General features: G+C 37.2%; 3 protein-coding genes across 7 annotated transcripts in view; 2 read left to right on the top strand and 1 right to left on the bottom strand.

The window, feature by feature from the left end:
- LOC113112552 (vinculin-like) overlaps positions 1-15,407 on the top strand; it is a 34,934-nt gene extending 19,527 nt beyond the window's left edge. The window contains exons 7-22 of one of the 4 annotated variants that reach the window (XM_026278227.1): positions 536-626; positions 1,633-1,780; positions 2,489-2,642; positions 3,523-3,698; positions 4,359-4,549; positions 5,974-6,173; positions 6,462-6,590; positions 7,205-7,354; positions 8,066-8,174; positions 8,254-8,556; positions 8,648-8,772; positions 8,865-9,050; positions 13,318-13,509; positions 14,751-14,954; positions 15,060-15,164; positions 15,246-15,407. In XM_026278227.1, coding sequence (XP_026134012.1) covers positions 536-626; positions 1,633-1,780; positions 2,489-2,642; positions 3,523-3,698; positions 4,359-4,549; positions 5,974-6,173; positions 6,462-6,590; positions 7,205-7,354; positions 8,066-8,174; positions 8,254-8,556; positions 8,648-8,772; positions 8,865-9,050; positions 13,318-13,509; positions 14,751-14,954; positions 15,060-15,164; positions 15,246-15,392 — 2,610 coding nt within the window. In that variant the 3' untranslated portion in view covers positions 15,393-15,407. Of the gene's footprint in view, positions 1-532; positions 627-1,632; positions 1,781-2,488; positions 2,643-3,522; positions 3,699-4,358; positions 4,550-5,973; positions 6,174-6,461; positions 6,591-7,204; positions 7,355-8,065; positions 8,175-8,253; positions 8,557-8,647; positions 8,773-8,864; positions 9,051-13,317; positions 13,510-14,750; positions 14,955-15,059; positions 15,165-15,245 lie in introns of all 4 variants that reach the window. The other 3 variants (XM_026278226.1, XM_026278229.1, XM_026278228.1) reach the window with 3 other exon arrangements.
- Positions 15,408-17,349: 1,942 nt separating this feature from the next.
- LOC113112551 (AP-3 complex subunit mu-1) lies at positions 17,350-22,387 on the bottom strand. 2 transcript variants are annotated; one of them, XM_026278224.1, is made up of 9 exons: positions 22,278-22,387; positions 20,837-21,117; positions 20,509-20,680; positions 20,291-20,428; positions 20,107-20,192; positions 19,448-19,581; positions 19,140-19,347; positions 18,858-19,002; positions 17,350-18,239 (listed from the first exon to the last, which is right to left on the bottom strand). In XM_026278224.1, the coding sequence occupies exons 2-9, from the start codon at positions 21,107-21,109 to the stop codon at positions 18,139-18,141; spliced, it is 1,257 nt and encodes a 418-aa protein (XP_026134009.1). In that variant the 5' UTR covers positions 21,110-21,117; positions 22,278-22,387; the 3' UTR covers positions 17,350-18,138. The 2 variants fall into 2 exon arrangements, with proteins under 2 accessions (XP_026134009.1, XP_026134010.1); XM_026278225.1 differs by having other exon boundaries at positions 20,837-21,222; positions 22,278-22,366.
- A 632-nt stretch (positions 22,388-23,019) lies between these two features.
- LOC113112549 (adenosine kinase-like) overlaps positions 23,020-24,346 on the top strand; it is a 66,921-nt gene continuing 65,594 nt past the window's right edge. The window contains exon 1 of the mRNA XM_026278221.1: positions 23,020-23,194. Coding sequence (XP_026134006.1) covers positions 23,139-23,194 — 56 coding nt within the window. The 5' untranslated portion in view covers positions 23,020-23,138. The remainder of the gene's footprint in view (positions 23,195-24,346) is intronic.

The following is a 24,346-nucleotide window of genomic DNA, read 5'->3' as shown; positions in this document are numbered from 1 at the left end:
TAAGGTGTTATGGATGCTCGGTTTTGCTAGGGTATTAAAAATTGCCAGCAAGCAAAAGTCTGATTGCTTAGAAAATTAATTGCATGCATCTCCTTAATAAGCCTTAATATTTTTAGGCATCAGTATTGAAGGCATGACCTTGATACTTGTACTGAACCTAATTTCACACCCATGCCCTTCATTTGTCTTTCAGTGTAATGCTCTTGATGTGAATGCAGTGCCTTTGCAGATGACTATTGCTTTAGACTGCAGTAGAGAAAAGTGCCATACACACGGCTGAGTGACCGAACCAGACGGGTTCTTCTTTAAATGTGTGTGTGGTGCAGTGGAGTGTGAAGTGGTGATAATGTGGGCCGCTCTCACACTTTTTGTGTGTGATTGAGGGAAAGAGCTGCAGAGCCCCCTCCCTTCAGAATCTACTCCTTCATATGACCACATAAACTGTTACTGCAACAAATAGCTGTAACCGCTCAGATCCTGCCCTGTGGGCCAATATGACAGACATTACTGACTAACACACTCTCTCTCTCTGAAGGACACAGAGGCCATGAGGAGAGCACTAGCACTGATCGAGTCAAAGATGGGTCAGGCTAAAGGCTGGCTGAGGGACCCTAACGGTCTTCCAGGTAACATAACATCCATTAGCTCACTGGGATATTTCAGCTTTTTGTGCTAGAAACACTGTGACTTTCAGTCAAAACTTCCACAGTAAAATAAGACCATTTATTGAAACTATGCTGTGGAAATTACTAATTGTCCTTTAGCTTCCATATTTAAGCACATACACACGATCGCTAAAATGGATGCATAAATGATGTCTATTTGGACCTGTGTCTCATTTTACATGCTAAGGGAGCATGTACAATGGAGTCATTGATTATACAGGTCAGAGAGATTGATTATACACTGGTAAAACAGGGGTAATGAAAAAACGAATTATGCATGTTTTTGAGATTACAGTATTCTCGAAAAAAAAAAATATTCCAAAATTTTTAAAACACTAATTAAATTATGAATAATTAAAATAATACCCTAAATTTAGGGGAATAATAATATGACCCCTGGTGTTAGTCCTGTATGAAATACCCTTCTGATCAAAAGTTTGGGGTTCAGTAGGATTTTCAAATGTTATTTGATAATTCCTGTGATGTCATTACTCGTGTCTTCAGTGTCACATGATCCTTCTGAAATCATTATTTAATGCTGATTTGGTGCTCAAAAAAAAAAAAAACTTTCTTGAAATCAGTTGTACTGCCTTATATTTTGGTGGATTTATTTTAATCAGGATTCTTTGATGAATAGAAAATTAAAGGACCAGCATTTATTTGAAATGTAAATATTTTGGAACATTATAAATGTCTTCAGTGTTATTTTTCCAATACAATACACAATTTAAGGCATCCTTATGGAAAAATGTATGAATTTCTTATTAAGAAAACACTCTTATAGACTCTAAACTTTTGAATGGTACACAAAGCCACAAAATCTTTTCAAAAGGTACTAATATGTAATTTGTACCTTTTTTATGTACTTCATATTTGTGTAATGTACATGATTTGAAATGGATCAAAAGTGTATGTGTAGTGGCCTAACACTGTGTTTTTAACGTCTGCTCTGGACGTTCTCGTACAGGAGATCCGGGAGAGCATGCGCTGCGTCAGATACTGGATGAAGCAGGAAAAGTGGGTGAGCTTTGTGCGGGGAAAGAAAGACGAGAGATCCTAGGAACAGCCAAGACCTTGGGCCAGATGACGGATCAGGTGTCAGACGTGCGCACCAGGTACGCCCCATTCAGGTGCACCCGGAGAAAAAGCAGAATTATAATCAAAGCCCATTATACTGCTGATTCAACCGACTAAGAGATTCCTCAGTTCAGCATTTCACACTGAGAGCCAAATGCCAACACATGTTTCTGTGGCGCTTGCGTGAGCTGAATTATGCATCAGTGCAACCGTGTGCTGTTAATAATGATATTCATCATCATTTATACAATGCATTACCCCTGTGTGATGTTTCTCAGGGGCTGTAACTGCGTCTAATTTACGAAACGAGAAAGTGTGTCAGGTTTTTCAATAAACACAGTATAGACGTTGTTTGTTAGCGGGCTAATTCTCCAGGGATAGTTTATTTCTGACTGCTGAGTACAGGAGAAGGAAGGAACGGTGTGGTACAGTTTGGCTCAACATGTCAGGGATGTTGAAAGCTGGAGTGAAAGTGAAAGATCAGACGCTGGGCTCTGACTTCATTAGATAGACTCAAGGAAAGCAGATTAAAGCTGCAGGGCCAGATAATTAGTGGCTGCCTCGGCCCACTGATCACTGTCAGACACGGCTGACCTACACATGCTATTCAGATGCTTTTCATGTTCAATTTGTTAACGGGTAGTCAGAGAGATCTTAATGTATGATCAAGTCATTCTCTTCTCCCGTTGATTGTGTGATCATGTAATTCTACTATTAAAATAGATTATATTATATTGTTTCTTCAGAGGTCAGGGTGCCACCCCTATGGGTATGCAGAAAGCTCAGCAGGTGGGCCAGGGTTTGGATATTCTGATGGGGAAAGTGGAGAACGCTGCTCGGAAGCTGGAAGCGCTGACCAATGCCAAACAAGCCATCGCCAAGAGAATCGACACGGCCCAGGTCAGTCCTGAAGCATGTTTTGTTAGCGGATTGCAGTGCTCAGGCAGGGTTTCTTAGGTGTTGCTCAACTGGTTTTGGTTAGAGGCTCAGTTGACATGTCAACAAAATACCAACATTTATAACCCAATCATAGCAATGTCAACAACTGTCTCTTTAACAACAATGGAATGTATTATTACTATTATTATATCATTAAGTATATATAAAATCATTATTAATGGATATTATGTTTGTTATAATTAAAGCAGTTACATGACCCATAATGATTAAACGTTACATAAATCTGCAGCTTGGATAGTTTCAAACAAGTCAATGAATGGCCATTGATGTCAACAACAAAAGATATGTGAAGCGTTTTTTCTGAAAAGTTCTATCTATATTGTGGTCTTTTGTTTAGATTTTATGATATTGATTTGAAGAGACTGTATTTGTGTCCCAGAGGACGTGTGGGTAGGGTACACTTAATTACAGACATGTCCACATTTAAAGAGCTGTTGCAGACATCTGTCTGGTCTGATGTTATTTAGTGGAGATGTGCTGTGACTCAGACGTATTTAAAGGGTGGATAACCGGAGGAATCCTTGTACTGTGTGCTGTGACAGAAAACCACAGATGAGTTCAGATGACAGCAAACTATATGATTAGAACATGATTGAATGACAATATGACTATAAATATTCCTTCAAGTTCAAAAACAGGAAATGTTGACAGTGTCAGTAGTATGTTTGCTCTGATAATAAAAGAACAGAAGAGCCTAGTTTACTTTTAAAATAACAAATAAAATATTACATAAATGAACACATTTATTCACCTTTAAGTATGAAAGGATTGTGACAGTTACATAATTTGTATCTGAACTTGAATGGTTGTTTCTGTACAGAGCTGGCTGGCTGATCCTAACGGTGGTCCGGAGGGGGAAGAAAACATCCGCGCTCTTCTGGTGGAGGCCAAGCGCATCGCTGACCTGTGTGAAGACCCTAAAGAGAGAGATGACATTCTGCGCTCCATCAGTGAGGTCGCAGGACTCACTGCGAGACTGGTTGAACTCCGAAAAATGTAAGTACAGACCTACATTACATGTGAGTTCTTTAATTTACAAAAGCATTCAAAGTGTTCTTTCCACTTTCAAAGGACAGATGGTTTGCAGCTTGATATCAGTCATGCCAGTCTGTCATGTTTAGATAATGTTGTGTCTTTGATCAGCACTTGAAAAAAATTGAAATCATGTTCACGGTAAGAACAGATTATCGTATTTTCCGGACAATAAGTCACACTTTGTTTTCATAGTTTAGCAGGTCCTGCGACTTATATTCAGGTGCGACTTATTTAGCAAAAGTAATTTGACATGAACCAAGAGAAATTAACTAAGAGAAATGAACCAAGAGAAAACATTACCGTCTACAGCCACGAGAGGGCGCTCTATACTGCTCAGTGCTCCTGTAGTATACAGGACGGTATACGGTTTCAAATAAATGCTGTTTGATTTTTTTTTATTCATCAAATAACATTTAATCTAAAAAAATTCACTGTTTGCAACATTAAAAAAAAAGAGAAATATTTGTTTCCGTAAGAAATGTAGATTTGCCCTCACAGGAAATGTTTCAATGATTATTTTATATATTTTTTGTCTTAACCTCATGGTAATTTTGTTAAAAAAAAAAAAAAAATTTTTAATTTGTGTTAAATTTGATTTTCTGGCCTTTTTTTTGGCCACAGTGGTAAAGGAGATACTCCTGAGGCTAGAGCGCTGGCCAAGCAGATTGGCACAGCTTTGCAGAACTTGCAGGCAAAGACTAACCGTGCTGTGGCCAACATGAGACCTGCCAAGGCTGCTGTTACACTAGAGGGCAAAATGGAGCAGGCCTTGCACTGGATCAACAACCCTGGAGTGGACGATCATGGAGTAGGTGGGTGGCAATATGAGGTTAAACATTACCACTTAAACACAAAAAGAAGCTTGGCAATACATTTACATTTAAAATTAAATCAGTAACTGTTATTATATCTGTGTTTGTTATTAAGTGCAGTAAAATATTCATCTGGTCATCTGAGGCTATTATTTTCCCCCAAAGGATAACACTGGCATATTGAATGACTTATTCATTAGTATGGAACTGGTCACTTGACTCTGGACCTTTATACTGTGTGATGTGACAGATGGCTATTTTCTCTGTCCCGGTTGTATTTATGGTCATACTTAAACTATTTCTTAAACATAAATAGCTGCTTCGTGTCCTATTCACAACAGGTCATGTTACTTTCAAGTTAACTTAGTCTTGGAGTAACTCTAGACCAGAACTGCACAGTTTAGTACCAGAGTTTGTCCCAGTTCACATACTTACACTATCTAAACGTTTAGGAGAAAGTCCACAATTTTGAGTGTATGGCAAGACCAATATTAGGACAGCTCTTCCTAGCTTTATAATGGCAATGAATGGTGAGATTTTGAAGCAAAATAAAGTGCATCCATCCATCATAAAAAAGTGCTCCACACTTCCTTCTAAAGTGAATCGATGCGTTTCTCAAAGAAAAATATCCGTATTTAAGACTTTATAAAGTTTATTAAGAATGAAATTCTCTACCTTCTGCTATCTTTCCAAATTATTTCCAAATTCCCAGACATTTTTCTTTAATAATTTTTCTTTTTCTTTCTAATTATGTTTTGTTTTGCTCTGTCTCCTGCACTTTGCATTCATCATTTGCAGTTTATTTCATGATTCAAAAAGAGTTCAAACTAAAAAAATCACTTTTAAAATAAATATGACTTAACTTGATAAAGCATGGCAAAGACATGAAACTCACATTTGTGGTCTACAGCATCAAAAGATGACAAAGCTAGACAAAGATGCATGGCAAAATCAGGGCTATAAATACAACCTACTAATGAGCAAATGTGCACCTGACCAAAAAACACATGACCATAATGAAAGCAATGAACCACTGAGAATCAAGCACAATTGAAAACACATTACATGGCATTACATGTGCATTACATGGCATAAACACAAGGGAAATGTGAGTTTTACTTCAAATAAATTGCATCTGGTTAGGTGGTAACACATGGACTATGAATGAATGACTACCAATCTTTTGTTTGTCAGAGATGGTGAAAAAATGGCTTGAGATATAAAATGTTTTGATTATGATCGTGGCTTAAAGATAAAATGTGTAATGTTTATCAGCTTTAAGCAATCTGTTGGTTAATTTCCCTGAAGAGACTCTGTTTGTCCAAACAGTAGTATGATGTAGTCAGCAGTGTTTGGGACACCTGTTTGATTGTTCAGGAGAAATGGCACATTTCATTGGGAGCCTGTCATGTCTCTGTCTGTAGGCCAGGCTGCCATACGGGGGCTGATAGCAGAAGGCTGTCGGCTGGCAAACTCTCTACCAGGGCCGTACAGACAGGAACTGCTAGCAAAGTGTGAGCGAGTGGAGCAACTGATGATGCAGTTATCAGATCATGCGGCGCGGGGAGAGGGAGAGAGTCCTCAGGCGCGCGCCGTGGCTGCTCATCTCCTGAATGCAATTAACGTGAGGCAACGAGTCCCCCTATTCTATTAAAAAAGATCCCAGTATCTTTCTCCCGCAGCAGGTGTGGGTGAAGCATTATCAAATAGGAAGTGCAGAGGTCACATCTGCTGGCTTTAAAGTACTCCAGTACACAAAGAACAAGGGCTTTTATCTCAGTATGATATATAAGCAAATGCCACCCTCTGCTGGGAAATATTTGCATGACAGTTTTTTTGTTTTCATTAAATGTTTATTTTTGTTTTTGAATGCACACTTAAATAACCACATCATATCATATTTTCCTTTAAGGATCTAAAGGCAAAGATGCAGGAAGCAATGACCCAGGAGGTGTCTGATGTTTTCAGTGATACGACCACACCAGTTAAACTCCTGGCTGTGGCAGCAACTGCGCCTCTTGAGACCCCCAACAGAGAGGAGGTCAGCTCAGTGTACAGAGCGCAGCATGCTTTTCAGCGTCATATCAAATATGTTAATTCACACAAAGCATTCCAAGCCATAAACCTAATTGTAAAAAAACTTTCACCATTTTTTAAAAGACTTTCGCCATTTTTAGAAGGTAATATAAACTTTTATTCTTAGGGATAGTTTTTATTTCATTTGGAAGGAATCCCCAAAATCATTATTTTATAACTAGGTCAGAAATGCATACAAACATACTAAGTCATTATTTATAGTTATTATAGTTACCTTATACTTATTATTAAATTAAATTAGCGATAACTAAAATAGAATATAATATAATAGAACTTAGTTGCCAAGGCAACTTTTAGTGCTAAAATAACTAAAACTAAATAAACTATAAATAATACTAATAATACTAATAAAAAAACTATATAGATGTAAAAAAAAAAAAACGAATTCAAATAACAAAAACACAACAAAATTACTAAATCTTTCAAATAAAATATAAAAATATTAACAAAAGCTATAATAGTATTCCAATAAAGCTAAATGATTAATGATGAAATAATCATTCTAATTTATAACATGAATTCCAAAATGAATGCGTTTTTGTATTTTCTCCCCTCTAGGTGTTTGAAGAAAGGGCATCTAACTTTGAGAATCATGCCAGTAGACTGGGTGCTACAGCGGAGAAGGCCGCTGCCGTGGGAACAGCCAATAAGAGCACAGTTGAAGGCATCCAGGCGGCTGTGAAATCATCCAGAGATCTTACACCTCAGGTATGTGTATGTGTGTGTATCTGTGGACGGCCAGAGCTACTTCAAGAGCACATAATGGCGTACTTGACCTGATAGTTGAACATTAGCAGAGTCTCCAGGGGCATTCAAGCTTTTTTTTTTTATGATCAACATTTTATTCAGATTAATTTCACTTTCACAAATAAATCACAAATCAAGATTCAAAAGAACTATGTACAAACAGATGCCATGAAGCCGTCCACTTATACAGAGAAAATAAAAAAAATAAAAGTACTAAAAAATCAGTGAAGCATAGTAGGGATGTCAACTTTTCATCCGATCTAGCAACATTTGTCCAAGGGCATTCAAGCTTTTTGATGCCAGATATTACCAAAAATTATGATCTCGAATGTGACCTCATTCTTAAAAATAGCACCGTGTGAGAAAAGTTAAATTAGAGTGTCACAGTAATAATACAGTACTTTTTTCGCCACTCACTTTTATTGTGATTTAAAACATACAAACCTTTTGAAACAATATTTATTTGTTAAAAAGTGTGACTTTAGACATTACTGTAATTTTGACAGCCTTTGTAAGAAAAAATAAAAGATTTTTTGAATATAAAAGATATATCAGTGCACATCATTTTTTCTGTTGATAATTCTTCCAATAAAGGCTTTCAGAATGAGTACTATTAAGCTGGTTGTGATTGAATTTAAGTGTGCATCTGTCTTTTGTTGTTCTCATGAGTAGGTCACTTCTGCTGCACGCATTTTGCTGAAGAACCCTGGCAACCAGGCTGCATACGAGCACTTTGAGACCATGAAGAACCAATGGATTGACAACATTGAAAAAATGACCAGTAAGCAAAGCCCATATCAGATGAAGTACCCCATGCAATCTTTTGAAAATCATTGAAATATTCCAACTCTTTATTTCAGGTCTTGTGGATGAAGCCATTGACACTAAATCCCTCTTGGATGCTTCAGAGGAGGCCATTAAGAAAGACATCGATAAATGCCGGGTGGCGATGGCTAACGTTCAGCCCCAGATGTTGGTTGCAGGGGCCACCAGCATTGCCCGGCGGGCTAACCGGGTCCTTCTGGTGGCCAAACGGGAAGTGGAGAACTCAGAGGACCCGAAATTCAGAGAACTGGTCAAAGCTGCTTCAGATGAACTTGGTAGAACAATCTCACCCATGGTTATGGCTGCTAAAGCCGTGGCAGGAAACATCCAGGATCCAGGTCTTTTTTTTTTTTTTTTATGTTCTGGATACATTTATAGAAAACAATTTATTCTGATTACTGACAGAAATCTTTTTCTCCTCATGATTAGGTTCTCAAAAGAGCTTCCTGGACTCTGGCTACAGGATCTTGGCTGCTGTTGGGAAAGTCAGAGAAGCCTTCCAGCCTCAGGAGCCTGACTTTCCTCCTCCACCTCCAGACCTTGATCAGCTGCATGTAAGTGCCGCAGCTCTACATCATTAAAGCTTCGATTCAGGTCTTAAAGGGACAATTCTGTCCTTATTTACTCACCAATATGATTCTGTCAGGTCAGTGATGATCAGGCTCCTCCCAAACCGCCCCTTCCAGAGGGAGAGGTACCTCCACCGAGACCTCCACCCCCAGAAGAGAAAGACGAGGAGTTCCCTGAGCAGAAAGCTGGCGAGATGGTGAGCGAGCCGATGATGGTGGCGGCCAGGCAGCTACACGACGAGGCCCGTAAATGGTCCAGCAAGGTGAGTGGAACTATCATGTTCTAGGCACAGAATCATTCCTTGTAGTTCTTAAGAAATACATTATCCCTCAAAAGTTTGGGGTCAGTACGTTTTTCTCAAGAAATTAATACTTTTATTATGCATGGATGCAGTAAAATGATCAACAATGACAGTAAAGACTTTTACGTTGTTACTAAACATTTCAAATAAACTGTGTTCTGTTGAACTTGTATATACATTGGAATATCCAAAAATAAAATATTAATAATAATAATAATCACGGTGTCACGGTTTCCAACAAAATATTAGCAGCAAATCAGCTGCTCAACACTAAAGACTCGAGTGATGGCTGATAAAAATACAGCTTTGCCATCACTAGAAACTGAAAACAGAAATAACATTTATTTTTTTGTCTTGTAATAATATTTCATTATAATAATTTTTTACTGTACTGTATTTTGAAATGAACAAATGCAGCCTTGGTGAGCATAAAAGACATCTTAAAAAAAAAAAAAAAACTTACCGACCCCAAACTTTTAAACTGTAATGCACTATAAATAAAATACAATACTTATTAATACTTATTAAATTATTATACTTAATAATTTAAAGGAGGGATGAAATGCTATTTCATGCATACTGAGTTTTTTACACTGTTAAAGAGTTGGATTCCCATGCTAAACATGGACAAAGTTTAAAAAATTAAGTTGTAAGTTTGAAGGAGTATTTCTGTTCCAAAAATACTCCTTCCGGTTTGTCACAAGTTTCGGAAAGTTTTTTTCGAGTATGGCTCTGTGTGACGTTAGATGGAGCGGAATTTCCTTATATGGGTCCTCTGGGCACTTCTGCCGGAAGAGCGCGCGTTCCCGTAGAGCAGAGCACTGAGAGCACAACAGACATTCACTGATCAGAGCGAGAGCGTCGCGAAAAGTCATAAAAGGGCAAGACAACCCTGCACAGATTACCAAAAGAGAAACAGCATTAAGGGACCAGTGGATGGAGTTTATTTTTAAAGAGCATCGACGGAGTTGTGCAATTGTTTTTGTTTGTTCCCTGCATTTCGAAGATGCTTGTTTTACAAACAAGGCCCAGTTTGACGTCGGATTTGCACATCGTTTATTTCTTAAGGATAATGCAGTCCCAACGAAAAAGGGTCACGATCGTGTGTTGGAACCGCAGGCGGTGAGTAAAACTGCTTCAAATATCTCTGCCTCCATGTTAGTGCGTCCGCCTCCCATGCCGAGACTCGGGTTCGAGCCCCGCTCGGAGCGAGTCGTTGCTGCTGCTGCTCTCGTTCAGTTTCAGCCTCGGGATCTGATTCTGGATCATAAATAAACGGCTGAATCTGACTGTTAGCCATGGTTTGTTTTGGATGATGTTTTTTTTCCTCACGGTAATGTCACAGCTTCCAAACGCTCTCAACGCAAAAGCTTACTCGCGCTCGTGATTCTTTAGCTCCGCCCACACGTCACGCCTCCAGCCGGTCGTGTTTTTCCGGGAAAAATCGGTACAGACTATCTTTCTCTTATGAATATAATAAAACTAAAGACTTTGGAGTTATGAAGGATGCAGTACTACTCTATAGGTACTCAAGATTAACAGGATATTGAGTGAAAACGAGAATTTCACAAAGACTGTCAAGATGAAACTGGAAAAAGTTTATGTAATAAAAAATTGTTCAAATGTTTGAGATGCGCTTTGTGTACTGGTCTGCTTTCTATGATTGTCAAATGTTGTTTCTGTTGAATTCGGATCGGTTTTTTGTTTTCTTTAACCTGAAATGTGGAAATCTCTGTGATGATTCCAGTTTCAGGGGGAAAAAGAATGGAAACTGTCATCTATGAAAGAAATGTTTGCATGCTCTAACGTTTTAACAAAGCCTGTTTTATCTCAGTCCCTGTGAAAATTATTTGTGCTCTTGCGTTTTAACATGGTCTTTACCTGTTTGTATCTTTTTTTTTTTTGTTCAGTTATGGTCATTTTCACTAACTAACTGGATTAATGAGATGCTGATTTATTGCAGGAAGATAGACCGATATGCTACTATTCAAATATTTGGGGTCAGTAAGATTTTGTTTTTGAAAATGGTCTCCTACGCTCACCAAGACTGCATTAATTTGTAAAAAAATAAAATAAAAACCGTAATATTTAGTGATCGACCGATATTGATTTTTTTATTACCGATACCGATTATTTGTATGTTTATGTACCCGATAACCGATATGCAGAACCGATATTTATTTACTGTTATACTTCTGTTTCTGACAATTATTACAACACAAATGAGCTGAAAAAAACATTTTATTTATAACAATCACTCCCTCCTTGCATACAAAAAAAAACCATTATATTTATACACAAATAAATAGAGGGGTCTGAGTCCAAAAAATTTAAGCGCACTGTTACTAAGTGTCTTTGTTTTAAAATAAAAGCTTTGATGAGGTAAAAAAATAAAAACAGGTAAAAAAATAAAGCACAAAAATGATTCTAACATATTGGTGGGGGCGGGAGGGCTATTTAGGAGTGCATAGCTATATAGTAGTGTAACTTAATACTCCCAGTTAAGCAGAACTAGGTTTTAGTGTAGAAAACAGAGTCTTTCAGCATTCTGCCCTGTAAGCCTGCTTCCTTCAAAAATTTTATGCAGTGGCCGTGCTTGAGGCTTCCTGAGCATCAACCCAGTCAGGTGCTGAGCAATATGAACGAACTTTTTTTCCCGAGACTATATAAAGTTAAACAGCACTTGTCAGTTGGCATTTTATGATCTAGATTCAATCTAACGTTAGATCATGAAATGCCAACTGACAAAGTGCTGTTTGACTATAATTTAATCAACCGCGATCGTGCATGGAGATAATAAATAATTAATTTCCACAAAGCGGTAGGCTATATATTTATATGTGTATTAGCGAAATAATTGTTATGTAGTAAATGATAATATAATCTAGGGTGTTTAAACAAGATAATCTTGTCAAAAGTTTCATTCAGTGGCCGTGCTTAAGCCTCCAGATCATCCGTCAGTTGCTAAGCAATATGAACAAACTTTCTCTTCTAGACTAATGGTGAGCAAATACAACAGATAGAGAATTAAATTCAACGCTTTTATTTTCAACATGCACTCATTCATGTCTGTTTTATTTAATTCATGTAAAGATACGTCTTTATTGGGGCAGGACATGATGAATTACACTACGTGACTCAATGAGTTCGTCTCAATTGTTTAGAAACAAGCTGCATAAATTAACTATATCAGGAATTTATGTCTCAGATCTCATTTGTGCATGTCTGTTATGTTAAATAAAGTTTATTAATTAAAGCAAACCAAGTAGAACATATATTTACCTGTGCACTGAGTTGTTGTTGACTGATCTCCTCAGACGCCTCGGGCTGCAATGGCGGAAATCTCAAAACGGCCACAAGATGGCGCCGTAAATCGGCGAATCCGATATTACAAAACCGATACCCGATTATGGAAAAATGCTTAAATATCGGGAAAAATATCGGTAAACAGATACATCGGTCGATCACTAGTAATATTGTGAAATATCATTACCATTTAAAATAACTTTTTTCTAGTTTAATATAATTTTAGATGTAATTTATTCCTGTGATGGTGAAGCTGAATGTTCAGCATCATTACTGCGGTCTTGAGCGTCACATGATCCTTCACAAATCATTCTAATATGCTGTTCAAGAAACATTTCTTATTATTATTATCAATGTTGAAAACAGTGTGCTGCATAATATTTTTGTGGAAACCATGACATTTTATTTACGGTTTTGTTATATATATATATATATATATATATATATATATATATTAGAATTAATATTAGAACAATATTTTATTTTATAAGTAACAATAAATGTTTGGAAAAGTAGAAAAAAATAAAAATAATAATAAACAAAAATATTTTTAAACTAATGGTCAGAAATTTAAATCTCTGTAATAATAATAATAATAATAATAATAATAATTAATTTGCAGTAATGTAAAAGCTGCTTTTTTTGAAGAACCCATTATGAATTTCATCTTATCTTGTTGGGGGCTTTACTTGTTCGCTCTCTGTCCAGTTGAACCACCCAGTTTCTATTCTCTGCGAGGATAGATCAGTTCCCAGATTTTTCAGTTGACATCATAAACCCTGTGGCAGACGTTACCCAGCAGGACTCTCTCCCAGCCATCCTAAACCCAGCTGATCCCACAATCATATCCTGGGAATCTCCATACAGTGCCTCTCGTACTAACTCTGTCCTTCTCTCTCCATGCTGGATCCCTCCTTCCCAGCCTCCCCAGCCTGAAGGGACACACGACGGGTTTGAGACCGCTGTAGATATAGACAATGAGGATGAATTCACAGACATCGAGGATGATTTTGAGCCAGAGCTTCTCTTAATGTCTTCAAATCAGCCAGTTAACCAGCCCATTCTGGCCGCTGCGCAGTCTTTGCACCAGGAAACCCGCAAATGGTCCAGTAAGGTACTCTGCTTTCTGGCCCCGGTGGGCTGCAGCATCTCTTGTGCATCCAGATATTACTATGGGAATGCTGAAACCAGATAGCTGCTGCTGCTGTTGCTTCACACTTGGGTCCGGTTGTTTTTTTTGCTGCTGGGGGTTGCCAATGACCACGACTGGAATTGCAAGTTTGTTGTGCATTTCTTGGACAAACTGATACTGGCTTCACAAGTCTCCCTGCTCATTTCTGATAGTGTCACGCCTCTGTGCCCTGGTTTGATCGAGGAGCCATTCACTCACAACACTCTGCTTTTGCCAGCCTGTCAAGCCATGGATGACAGTTTCCCGATGACTTCAGAAGTCATGTCACATGCCTGTTTGTTTGTTGGCCACTTTTTCTAACAATTTAAATGAACCATGTCAAAGCCATTGTAGGATATTACATTTTAACACACTGAAACTTTGCATGCATGTGTATAAACACAACTGTCTCACTAACGGATCATGCAGAACTCTACTCAAAGTAGTATAAAGATCAAATGTATATTTAGATTTTTATTTTTTTAATAATTATGATTTATTCGTTAGATGGGCATGATATTTCTGACAAGTTGGAGGAAAATACATTAGATTATGTCATTAGACACTGTCAGAGTTTCTTGTGCTGACAAAATAACAAATAAAAACTTCTGTCATGGCTAAAAAAAAGAAAAAAGAAAAATTTTATCTTACAATCTTACAAACTTTTTTCTTGCAATTGTTAGATAAAGTTTCAATTGCATTGAAAAAAGTCATAACTGTGAGATAAAAAGTAGCAATTACCTTTTTTTAATTCTTAAAAAAAAAACATGAATTTCGATATACTGATATATACTGTATATAGAATTCCAAGAAAAAAATTAGAGAAACTTATGTGCAAATGAATACTCTTTTACAATGGCAAAATAGATTTACAAAATGGTAACGAGCATGCATATGCTTTTTCGTTTGCACTGAAAATTTCTCGTTAGTGTGCTTTTGTTGTATTTCTCACATTTAATCCAACATATGTGACTTCAGGAGACATGACAAAACCTACACTAATTTCAAAAATGCAATGACTGATGTGCACTGGATGAATATGATCTAAACACTTTGTCTTCTAAATAGACGTTAGACAGAGATTAAAAACGGGCAAAAATAATCTACTTGAACAAAGTACATCTGTAATCAAACCCTTATTTAAAGTCCTTATGCTAAGGGTTTCATGGGTTTTTTCTTCTTAGGGTAATGACATCATTGGAGCAGCTAAGCGCATGGCCCTGCTCATGGCGGAGATGTCTCGTCTGGTGCGTGGAGGCAGTGGGAATAAACGTGCCCTCATTCAGTGCGCCAAGGACATCGCCAAAGCCTCCGATGAGGTCACACGGCTGGCTAAGGAGGTAGCCAAGCAATGCACTGACAAACGGATTCGCACAAACCTGTTGCAGGTCAGTGGCGCAAATATTAATATTAGTTGAGCACTGTTAAATGAATATTTGCTAATTGGCTTGTTTTGTCCAGTAAATTTGTAAACTCTCAAATGTTTATTCCAGGTTTGTGAGCGTATACCAACTATTAGCACTCAGCTGAAGATCCTGTCCACAGTAAAGGCCACAATGCTGGGACGGACAAACATCAGTGAGGAAGAATCTGAGCAGGTGAGGAGACGAGGCACATTCACACCCATCTTTAATGAAGGATTTATTGGATTGGAATTAAAATGATTGTTTGGTTTTAAGGCAACTGAGATGCTTGTGCATAACGCACAGAACCTCATGCAGTCCGTGAAGGAGACGGTAAGAGAAGCAGAAGCTGCCTCCATCAAGATCCGCACAGATGCAGGGTTCACTCTTCGCTGGGTCCGAAAGACCCCTTGGTACCAGTAAACCGAGGACTAGTTGTTTTCAATTAGCAATTAGCAATTCACACTCTTGCCTTTTCAAGCATCTGAGATCTGACAACGGTTGGCAGAAAAAAAAAGCACCCGATCTGATTCTTCTATTTTTGGACATCAGTGTTTGGCTCTAGTTTCAGGGAGACTGGTATTACTTATTTTTATTTACTTGCTAGTATGGGTACCTAAACTGCTCCTCCTAACAGAGGCTATTTTTGTCCTGAAAGTTTGCTGTAGTTACCTTTATCTCACACTACTGAGGTATAGTGTAGGAGTAAACAGGAAGCACATTTTAAATATATATTTTTGGTATATTGGGTTTCCAAATTCCACGTATATATATAATATATATATATATATATATATATAATTTTATTTTTGTTGCATGAAAAAGTCTTCTATTTTGTATCGGAGAAAAATGGCATGATGCCTCTCTCGAACAATGTTGGAGTTTCATGATGAAATTTACTTTATAAATTAGTTTTTTGACAAGGAAATTTTCTTATTGAATGTGTATATATTTATATTTCTTATATTTCATTAGAAAACTATCACAGATCACTTTCTTGTTGCAAATATACAATGTTTTGTTTTACTTTGTTATTCACAAACCCTTTGGCTGGTTGTTTTTAAGATATAACTCAAACTATAATTAACTGTTCTTTGCTCATATTTATAATGGACTTAGCTATTTATTAAAAAGGATAATGCATTTTTTGATGGGTCGTGCCATTACAGAGATGTATTTTGCATGGCATGGTTGATGCCAAAGATTTAGTTTTTTACACCCAATGTCCATTGGCTATCGAATAAACACATCTGTGGTGTAAATCTACACAGTCATGTGAAAGCTTGGATAGTTAACACTGAAATTATGAATTCTTTCTGTTGAGCGAGAGAGAGTGAATGATTATTTACATTTCTTTACATAAAAGCACAATCCTCACAACAGTTGAACTGTTCTCTCTCTCAGCTCAGTTTACAGCTGTGATTTTGACGTTTCTCAGTGTGATTCTCTTTGCAATTGTAGTATATCGATGATGGAGCTTTTACTGTTTTTACCCATTTCAACTGAATGGGTAACAAGACCCAGGTGGCTTGTTAAAATGTGATACCTATGTGTTTGATGCTTAAAGTCTGTTAACACCCTCATTTTATTATTAACTGAAAAGGTTTTTGTCTATGTAATGAAAGTCAAAGCGGTCCAGAATATGTTGTTTTAGACTCTACTGACTTTCAATGTATGGACAAAAACTAAGGCATTTTTAAAAAATATCTTCTTTTGTATTCTTCAGTCAGGTTAATGATTAAATTGCAGGTTTTGGATTTTTGCGTGAACTGCCGTTTTATGGACAGTAAATTTACAGTATAGAATCAAATGTGTGGAAATTGTGCATAGTATGAAAAAGTCAGTAGCATGAGCTCAACACTATTATTACCGTAGCTGAAGATGCACTCTGAATCTGTATAGCTACACGAACGCTATCGTGATGCTTCACTGCCTTGCATTCACTTAACTACAACATTTACATTTTAAAGAGTACCTTTTCAGTCCCCAATATAGTGCCTAGTTATGAAAATTTACAGGGCTGTATCTGTACGAGTAAAAGCATGTTGTGGGTTCTGATGACATTTGGACCGGGTGAAAATTACTTCTTTGTGAATGTATATATGACACTAATGTTGACTTTTTTTTCAGTGTCACAGAAAAAAAAAATCTTATGTGCCTCAAATGAATAAAAAAAAATTCTGTTAACGTGTTTTGTTTGGAAAATTAATTCCCCAAATATGTGAATAAAGGGACAAGTTACTTTCTAATTTGTAAAAGGTACTGCAGTTCAATAATTAGACCGAGATTAAAAGACATTCATTGCTAATATTTTCCAACACATTCAAGTGAAGCTATAATAAACCGTTATAAGTCAGAAGTGGAAACACACAAAGACCTCATTTTGTTCACAAACTTTATAAATCGGAAGGCTTTTGGTTTAAATACATATCTTAAAATGCAGTTCCCTTGACATTTTACAAAATAATGCAATAGTGTGTCCTTCTACATATCTAGCGTATCACTGCAAGTGAGCGCAACTGAACAGATTGTATCACTTGTGCTCATAATGGCTCCATAGTGCTTGCATGTGGCAAACTAATTTAAGTGTAAATTGTCTTTCAAGCTGATACAGCTTCCGTTCACCTCTGAGCATTGATGTGCTTGTATAGTAGATTGCATCACTGTAAATGTATCCTGCTATAAGCATGACTGTTCTTTTAAAGAAAGTCCATTTGAGTGTATGAGGCCTCCTCTATATATATGTAAATGAAAGAACAAGGCCAGAGAATATGTGCAGAAACTCGGGTACTCTTTTGTGCCAGTATCAAAGACTGTAGAGCAGTATTGTGATTAATGTAATGCGTTTCTGGCACAGATTTACAGTACCTTCAATCTAATATAATACAGTGTTAATAGATTAATGGAATGTTGTTGATATGAAGTTAAAGATTCCCAAAGAATGTGCTCTCCAAATACTCGCCAGTGGAAAGACTTTCACTTCTTGCCAATTCCCAGTTGCTTCCCACACAACAAGAAATATAAAAACTACAATAACAAATGTAACTGCAATGGTTTAAAAACTTAAGGGAGACTGTGCACAAGGTTGCCATCCTGTATGATTTGTCACTTAGAAAATGGCTCCTCTAATACACTTTTGGCATATCTTTGTTAAACTCTGCAGCTGGCCTCATGTCCTGACCTGGAACTTCCCAGCTTTGGTCACATATTTCACACCCTTGAATGGTTTATATTTCTCTCCATACATGTCTAGACGATTGACTTTCAATCCTGTGAAGCAGATGAGAGAGTGAAGTAAGCATAACTATTTTATGTACCAGTGTTTTAAGGTGCTTTACATAACATACATGGGGGTCCCCAAGTCTGGAAATGGGATTTTTGTACACTATTACTAAGTATTATTCAAATAAGAAAGTTTTTGACATCGACCATGTGAACGCCCTCTCGACAAAAGATCAGATTTCTTTCAATGTCATTCTCATTGCATTCTCAATGCTCATTGGATCACATAATAATTCGATTTTACAACCTGCGTAGCTTTAACGTTTTAACAGAAAATTCAAAAAGCATAAAAAAAATTATATTTTCATTCTAAATATCATTTACTGTAATTGTTTTGTCAATCTGATGCATCCTTACTGAATATAAGTAAAAATTCTATTAAAAAAAAAAAAAAAAATATTGACCCTAAGCATTTGATAGTTGTGTATTTCAGCGATCACATTCAAACATGTGGAAGGAGATGAAAATATTAAATTAAGTTTTAATATTAAGTAGGGTTATAGCAGCTTATTGTGCTTTTTAAAAGCATGTTAATAACAGATGCTTTATCACAATCTGCTGCTGGCAGTGAATAATGACTAAAGCTGATCAAGGACCCTAGCCTACCTGAGATGGCTAACTGCTGGATTTTCAGGTCAATGTTCAGACTTGGGTTCTCTTCTGGTTTAGGAGCTCCAGACTGCAGACTTAGACTTCCTTTCAGATTGGGAAGCTTCTGGGGGTTAAGTTTCCCTATATCCCACAACAAAATCTACAAGACATTCAGAAACTATTAGCCAACATTAAAGGGGAAAAATTGTGTTTCAAATTATCAAAAGCTGTGATGTTACTAGAATAATACAACTACAATAAATCAATAAAAATGGAAAACAGAGAGTTGCATCTGACCTTTGTGACAGGGTCATAGTTGTAGGTTCCCTGAGTCGCATTGAGGTTGGCACTGAGAACCACTTTTGGCATGTGTATGGTCACTACCAAGCACTCTACAGTCTTTCCCATGGTCTGCTTAGGACCCACAGTGATGTCCAGTCGTCCTGAAGAACCAGTCTCAAAGAAACTGATGTTCTGCTTCACATATATTGGGATTGCTACAAGGCTGCAAAAACAGGTAAAAACTTTTAATGGGCAATATCTAAATATCTTTAATACATGTTTTAAGTTTATTGCTTAACCGTTTACTTCAAATCAGCGCTTACTTTTGCGCACTGATGTGATACGACATGAGCTGAAAGTTTCCATCGGGGGGAATGAAGGAGATAACTCTCTCACTTTCCCATCTCTTATAACGGACACATGGATGGAAGCTCACGTCGTCCAGGAGTCTGGGGTTCTGTGGATAGGGAACATACAGTTTTGTTCAAAATAATTATTTCTAATAATACTCTGAAAAGTCAATAAGCTATATAGTCCCTTGATTTAAGAGAGATAATAAAAACTGCATGCATGATAATTTTACAAGGAAAGAAATGTTGATTAAAATTGTTTTAGATCTAAACAGATTTAATTTTAATGCTTCATCTATTGTTCGTTTTTTTACTATCCATTTTTTAAATGCATGTTATAGTAATTGTGAACAATTTATCTGACTGTGTCTATGTTTCATGTATTTATATTGACCTCATAATGTTTAATGAAAATGTCTATAACTGGACCTTTTGGTGAAAACGTTTAACCTAGCCCTATACAAGCCTGCATCCATCTGCTTTCATTTTTGAGTGCAATGGCCACATCCAAAATTATAGCGAATAAAGCAATGGACAGATCCAGTTCTCCACCAATACATCCCAATATGAAAGGAAAAGACATGTCGCTGATTTGGTTTCATCACAACTTTACACTTTTTAACACAACACACCATAAATGAGAGAGTAAGGTCTGGCATTCCAGAAAGCTTGACACAAGCATCAATAACTCCCTGGATTTCTGCAAAAACTGTAGTTCCTGAAACAGAAGAGTACACCAACATTAACCTTGAAAGGAAGTAGATACCTCAAAACACTGACGTGAACGATATTCCTGTGACATCAAAATATCCTTACCAGACTTATCCAGGATGGCATCGATTTCTTCCACCACATCAAAGTAAGCCTCATTATTGGTATATTTCACACCTGCTCTTCTCCATGGAATGCTGGAGAGCTGACCAGTAGGGAGGGTTTCGCCAACATTACTACTGCCTGAAGATTATTAATCACTTAGATTCTCAACATCACATGGCCATAAACAAAACCCTGAGTGAGTGTGTGTGGTGTCTTACCTGTGATGGTGTTGACCATCGACCGTAGGATTGTGGGAGGTCTGATGAGTTCTTTCAAGATGTTGGATTCTGTAGCGAGGGGGAAGCCGTTGTCCAACATTTCCTCCAAGAGTTCATAGACTATGACCACATTGTCCTTGATAGTGGTTTCAGAACATTCTCCAAAATAGTCCTGCATAAATGATTATACAACACATTATGATTATTCATCACACATAATAGACCTATAATAAAACGCACACCAAATAACAATAAAAATATTAATTGCTTAAAATCTTTCTAAACCCATATATTTTCTACGCCACACCGTCAAGTGGGTAATGAATACCTGAAATGTCTCTGCGACCCGATGCAGAAATTCTATTACAAAGAGTGGAGGCACTTCTGTTTGGATGACAGAAACGAAGAAGATCTTCTCACGGTAGATGGTTATGAGATAGTGATGAGGGGTGGGGATGACAGGAGGCACATTGTCAGGTTCCACTGCCTTCTCTCGTGCTTCGAAAAAATAATCACAGACGGAGCGGCTTATGACACTCTTCCAGTGTTTCTCCAGGAATAAATCGCCAGCAGTGTTTATCAGAAACAAGCTGTGGATCATGATGAGGGCTGGGAGAGCGACAGGATAATAAATGGGACCGTGAGAATGGGAGTCACAGTGCTAACAGCAGGTATGAGCTACTATGTTACTCCAGTGTTTGGAGAGATATATGCCTAGAAGACAAAGAGTTTTTATAGCACTGGTAATTACAAACTAAATATGTATATCTTAAAAAATATATTTTGTCGTAAACATAACAGACCCGGAAGAGAAGACAATGCTGAATAAAGTCGTAATTTTTGTTATTTTTGGACCAAACTGTATTTTCGATGCTTCAAAAAATTCTAACTGACCCTCTGATGTCACATGGACTACTTTGATGATGTTTTTCTTACCTTTCTGGACATGGACAGTATACCATACACACAGCTTCAATGGAGGGACTGAGAGCTCTCGGACTAAATCTAAAATATCTTAAACCGTGTTCCGAAGATGAACGGAGGTCTTACAGGGTTTGCAACAACATGAGGGTGAGTTATTAATGACATTATTTTCATTTTTAGGTGAACTAACCCTTTAAGCTAGGTAAACTAGCACAAAACCCACAAATATATTTCCTACCCATTTATTGCTTTATATCTTCCTAATCTGCTGTATATCCAAAACAAATACTCTCTATATAAAATAAAACAATATAATCGCTTACAGTAATTATGTTAGTGTCTTTAAAGCAGATAACAATTTTATCCATATTATATCAACGTTTATTCCTCTAAAATCATTAAATAATAATAATAATAAAAAATTATTTAAAAAGAAATAATACTGACCAGATGTTAGGTATAAATGCGGTTCACTGTGCATTTTATGAAGCTACGTTTAAGTTAACGTTACTGAGCTCTGTGCAAACAACTTTATCAAACAATTTACATTTCAAACTAAACGTATCTAACGTTATTTGTGCTGGTCGGAAACAAACTTGTAACATAGATATTACTTTGATATTAAAGACAATGCAGAACTGTGTGATAGTTAACATGAACAAGTTACTCAGAAAAACTAAAAACAAAAGCATAAAGTTTTGTTTCCTGAAACAAGAGTTACAGGATATCCTATATCTACCTATTATTTAAGGCTATAATGTTCAGGTGAACAAACACAGGCAGTCGGTTGTCCATAACTAACTTACACATATCTAAACGTATTTATTTTTTTAAATAATACTTACCTATAGACAGCTGTCTAAATTAACGTTGTCAGACAGTATCCTCCGCTTGGCAGATGTGTCACTCACTCGTCGTTCGAGGTTCATGCGTTCGAATCTGTGCCTGTAGCGAATTAATATTAAAGTCGTTTTAAAACACAAACATTCGCTTCTCATGAAAAGAGCTTAAGTCGAAAATGGTAAACGATACCTCTGCAATTAACGTGTTTAATTAAAGTTTATATATTAACATGGGAATCTATATTTTTGTTCCGGCAATGCACAGGGACAGCTATGTGTCTGTGGTAAGTTTTTCTCTCCACGGTTGGAATCATTTCATCGATTCGGTTCTTTTGAACAACTGTTTTCAAAGAGCAATCAACTGGACATATTCACTGGTTCTTTATATTATCACGTGGTTCCTGGTGTGCAGAAACTCTCGGTTTATTACGTTTTTCTATTAAAGTTTATTTAAATGGGAGTTTATTTACAAATTCAAACATTTGCAGTTGGATTTATTTGTTACATTTCTGCTATTTGGCTATTAAAGTAACTTCCACCCTGTTAGTCAAATATTCGGTTCAATCGCGATATCTACTGACTCACTGAACATAGAGTCGAATTATTTTATTAGCAGCTCATTCATCGGTCCTTGGCACATTACGAAACGGATGTGATCGAGAGACACGATTCTCAGTTCAGTGGGTCCGTGAGAACCCAGCTCGGACCGGTTCGTGAAGCAGTAGTTCTGAACGGTTTTGTGAATCGATTCAGTGAAAAGATTCGAATCAAAATAACTAAACGCCGGCTGCTGCGTCTCCAGATGCTTCACTCGCGCAGCAAGGTGTTTGGAACGTAATTGAGAGACCTCTATCACACTACAGCATGGCGTCCGATGAACCTAAAGCCAAGAGGATTAAACTCGATGAAAAAAAGCTCAGGTACAGTAAACACAAGCATCGGCTGAATAGCGTAGACGGACAGAGTCAAACGTGTGTTTGGTGTTTTATTAAACACGGAGTGGTTTGTTTGCGAGCACATTTAGGTCAGAAGGCTAGTCTGCGTGTCATTTAAAGTACACGTGCTGTCAGTTCAGTGCTTTCTCTCAAAAGCACATTGCTGTTTCATTGGAGAGCAAAATATCTGTCATTTTCCCTTCATAGAGCAATGCCGATGACTCAGTTTGATAATGCTGCAAAGCCTTACTCGAAAACTCGTGATCATGGGGCATTTCTTTATGAGTGTACATCCAACATCCAACTTTCCAACGATCACTTTAATTATACATAAGCGACTGGTGAGTTCGTGTTGTTGTGTTTAATGCTTTTGGACATCCGTTGTCCTTGAGTGTTTTATATCTACCTCTGGACTGGAGTGCGTCCCTCCGGCTCCACGTGTCTTTTGTTATGCAGTCGTGCTATGCTAAACAGAAAGTCTTACAGCTCTATGCTGACACAAAATCAGCCATGAGTCTAATAGAAGTTACCATAGTAAGGTATTCGTCTAATGGCTGTTAAGAATAAATGTCAATGTTTGCACACTGTCATGTATGAATAAGGTTTGGTCACAGCTGCAAATTGGCCATTATTGTTTGTATTTGCACATTAGGTGTCAAATGTTGTACTTACGTTTATTAGTACATTTAGGATTATTTTTTACATTTGGCGCCAAATTTTCAGCCACGAAAAATCATAAAGGGGGAACAACTAAGCCCTGCCTGCTAATCAGCCAATCAGCACCCAGTACACCCGGCTGCATCTGGGGCGGGGCTGCACGTGTCGCCCCTCCCCATACCTACTCTGATTGGTTCGATCTTCTTTCATAGACGTACATGAAAGGAAATGTGTGAGTAGTTGTAGATTGGAGTATGTTTAAAAAAAACTAAAAACGTTGTGGAGTTTTAAAAAGCCTTCATTATAGCCGATAACCGATATGTTGGCCGATAAATCTAAATCCATATTCTCACCCCCAATTTTTTGAGAGCCTGAGTGACGACGGATTGTGTTGAAAGACATTAAGAATATTTGGCATTTCCAATTAATGTAGGCCTGTTATTTTCTGGCTATTAGGCTAATCCTTTCTAAAAATGTTTT

Source organism: Carassius auratus, chromosome 13, assembly GCF_003368295.1.
Source record: "Carassius auratus strain Wakin chromosome 13, ASM336829v1, whole genome shotgun sequence".
Classification (NCBI taxonomy): domain Eukaryota; kingdom Metazoa; phylum Chordata; class Actinopteri; order Cypriniformes; family Cyprinidae; genus Carassius; species Carassius auratus.
The sequence above is the reverse complement of the archived record's forward strand: the minus strand, read 5'-3'. Positions and strand labels throughout refer to the sequence as shown.

What these genes read in the sequence shown, in the direction of transcription:
- LOC113112551 (XM_026278224.1), bottom strand. Translation starts at nt 21,109, where the DNA reads ATGATCCACAGCTTGTTTCTGATAAACACTGCTGGCGATTTATTCCTG. An exon ending in GATGGTCAACACCATCACAG is followed by an intron (nt 20,429 to 20,508) that starts GTAAGACACCAC and finishes AATAATCTTCAG; the next exon opens with GCAGTAGTAATGTTGGCGAA. An exon ending in TGCCATCCTGGATAAGTCTG is followed by an intron (nt 20,193 to 20,290) that starts GTAAGGATATTT and finishes CTTCTGTTTCAG; the next exon opens with GAACTACAGTTTTTGCAGAA.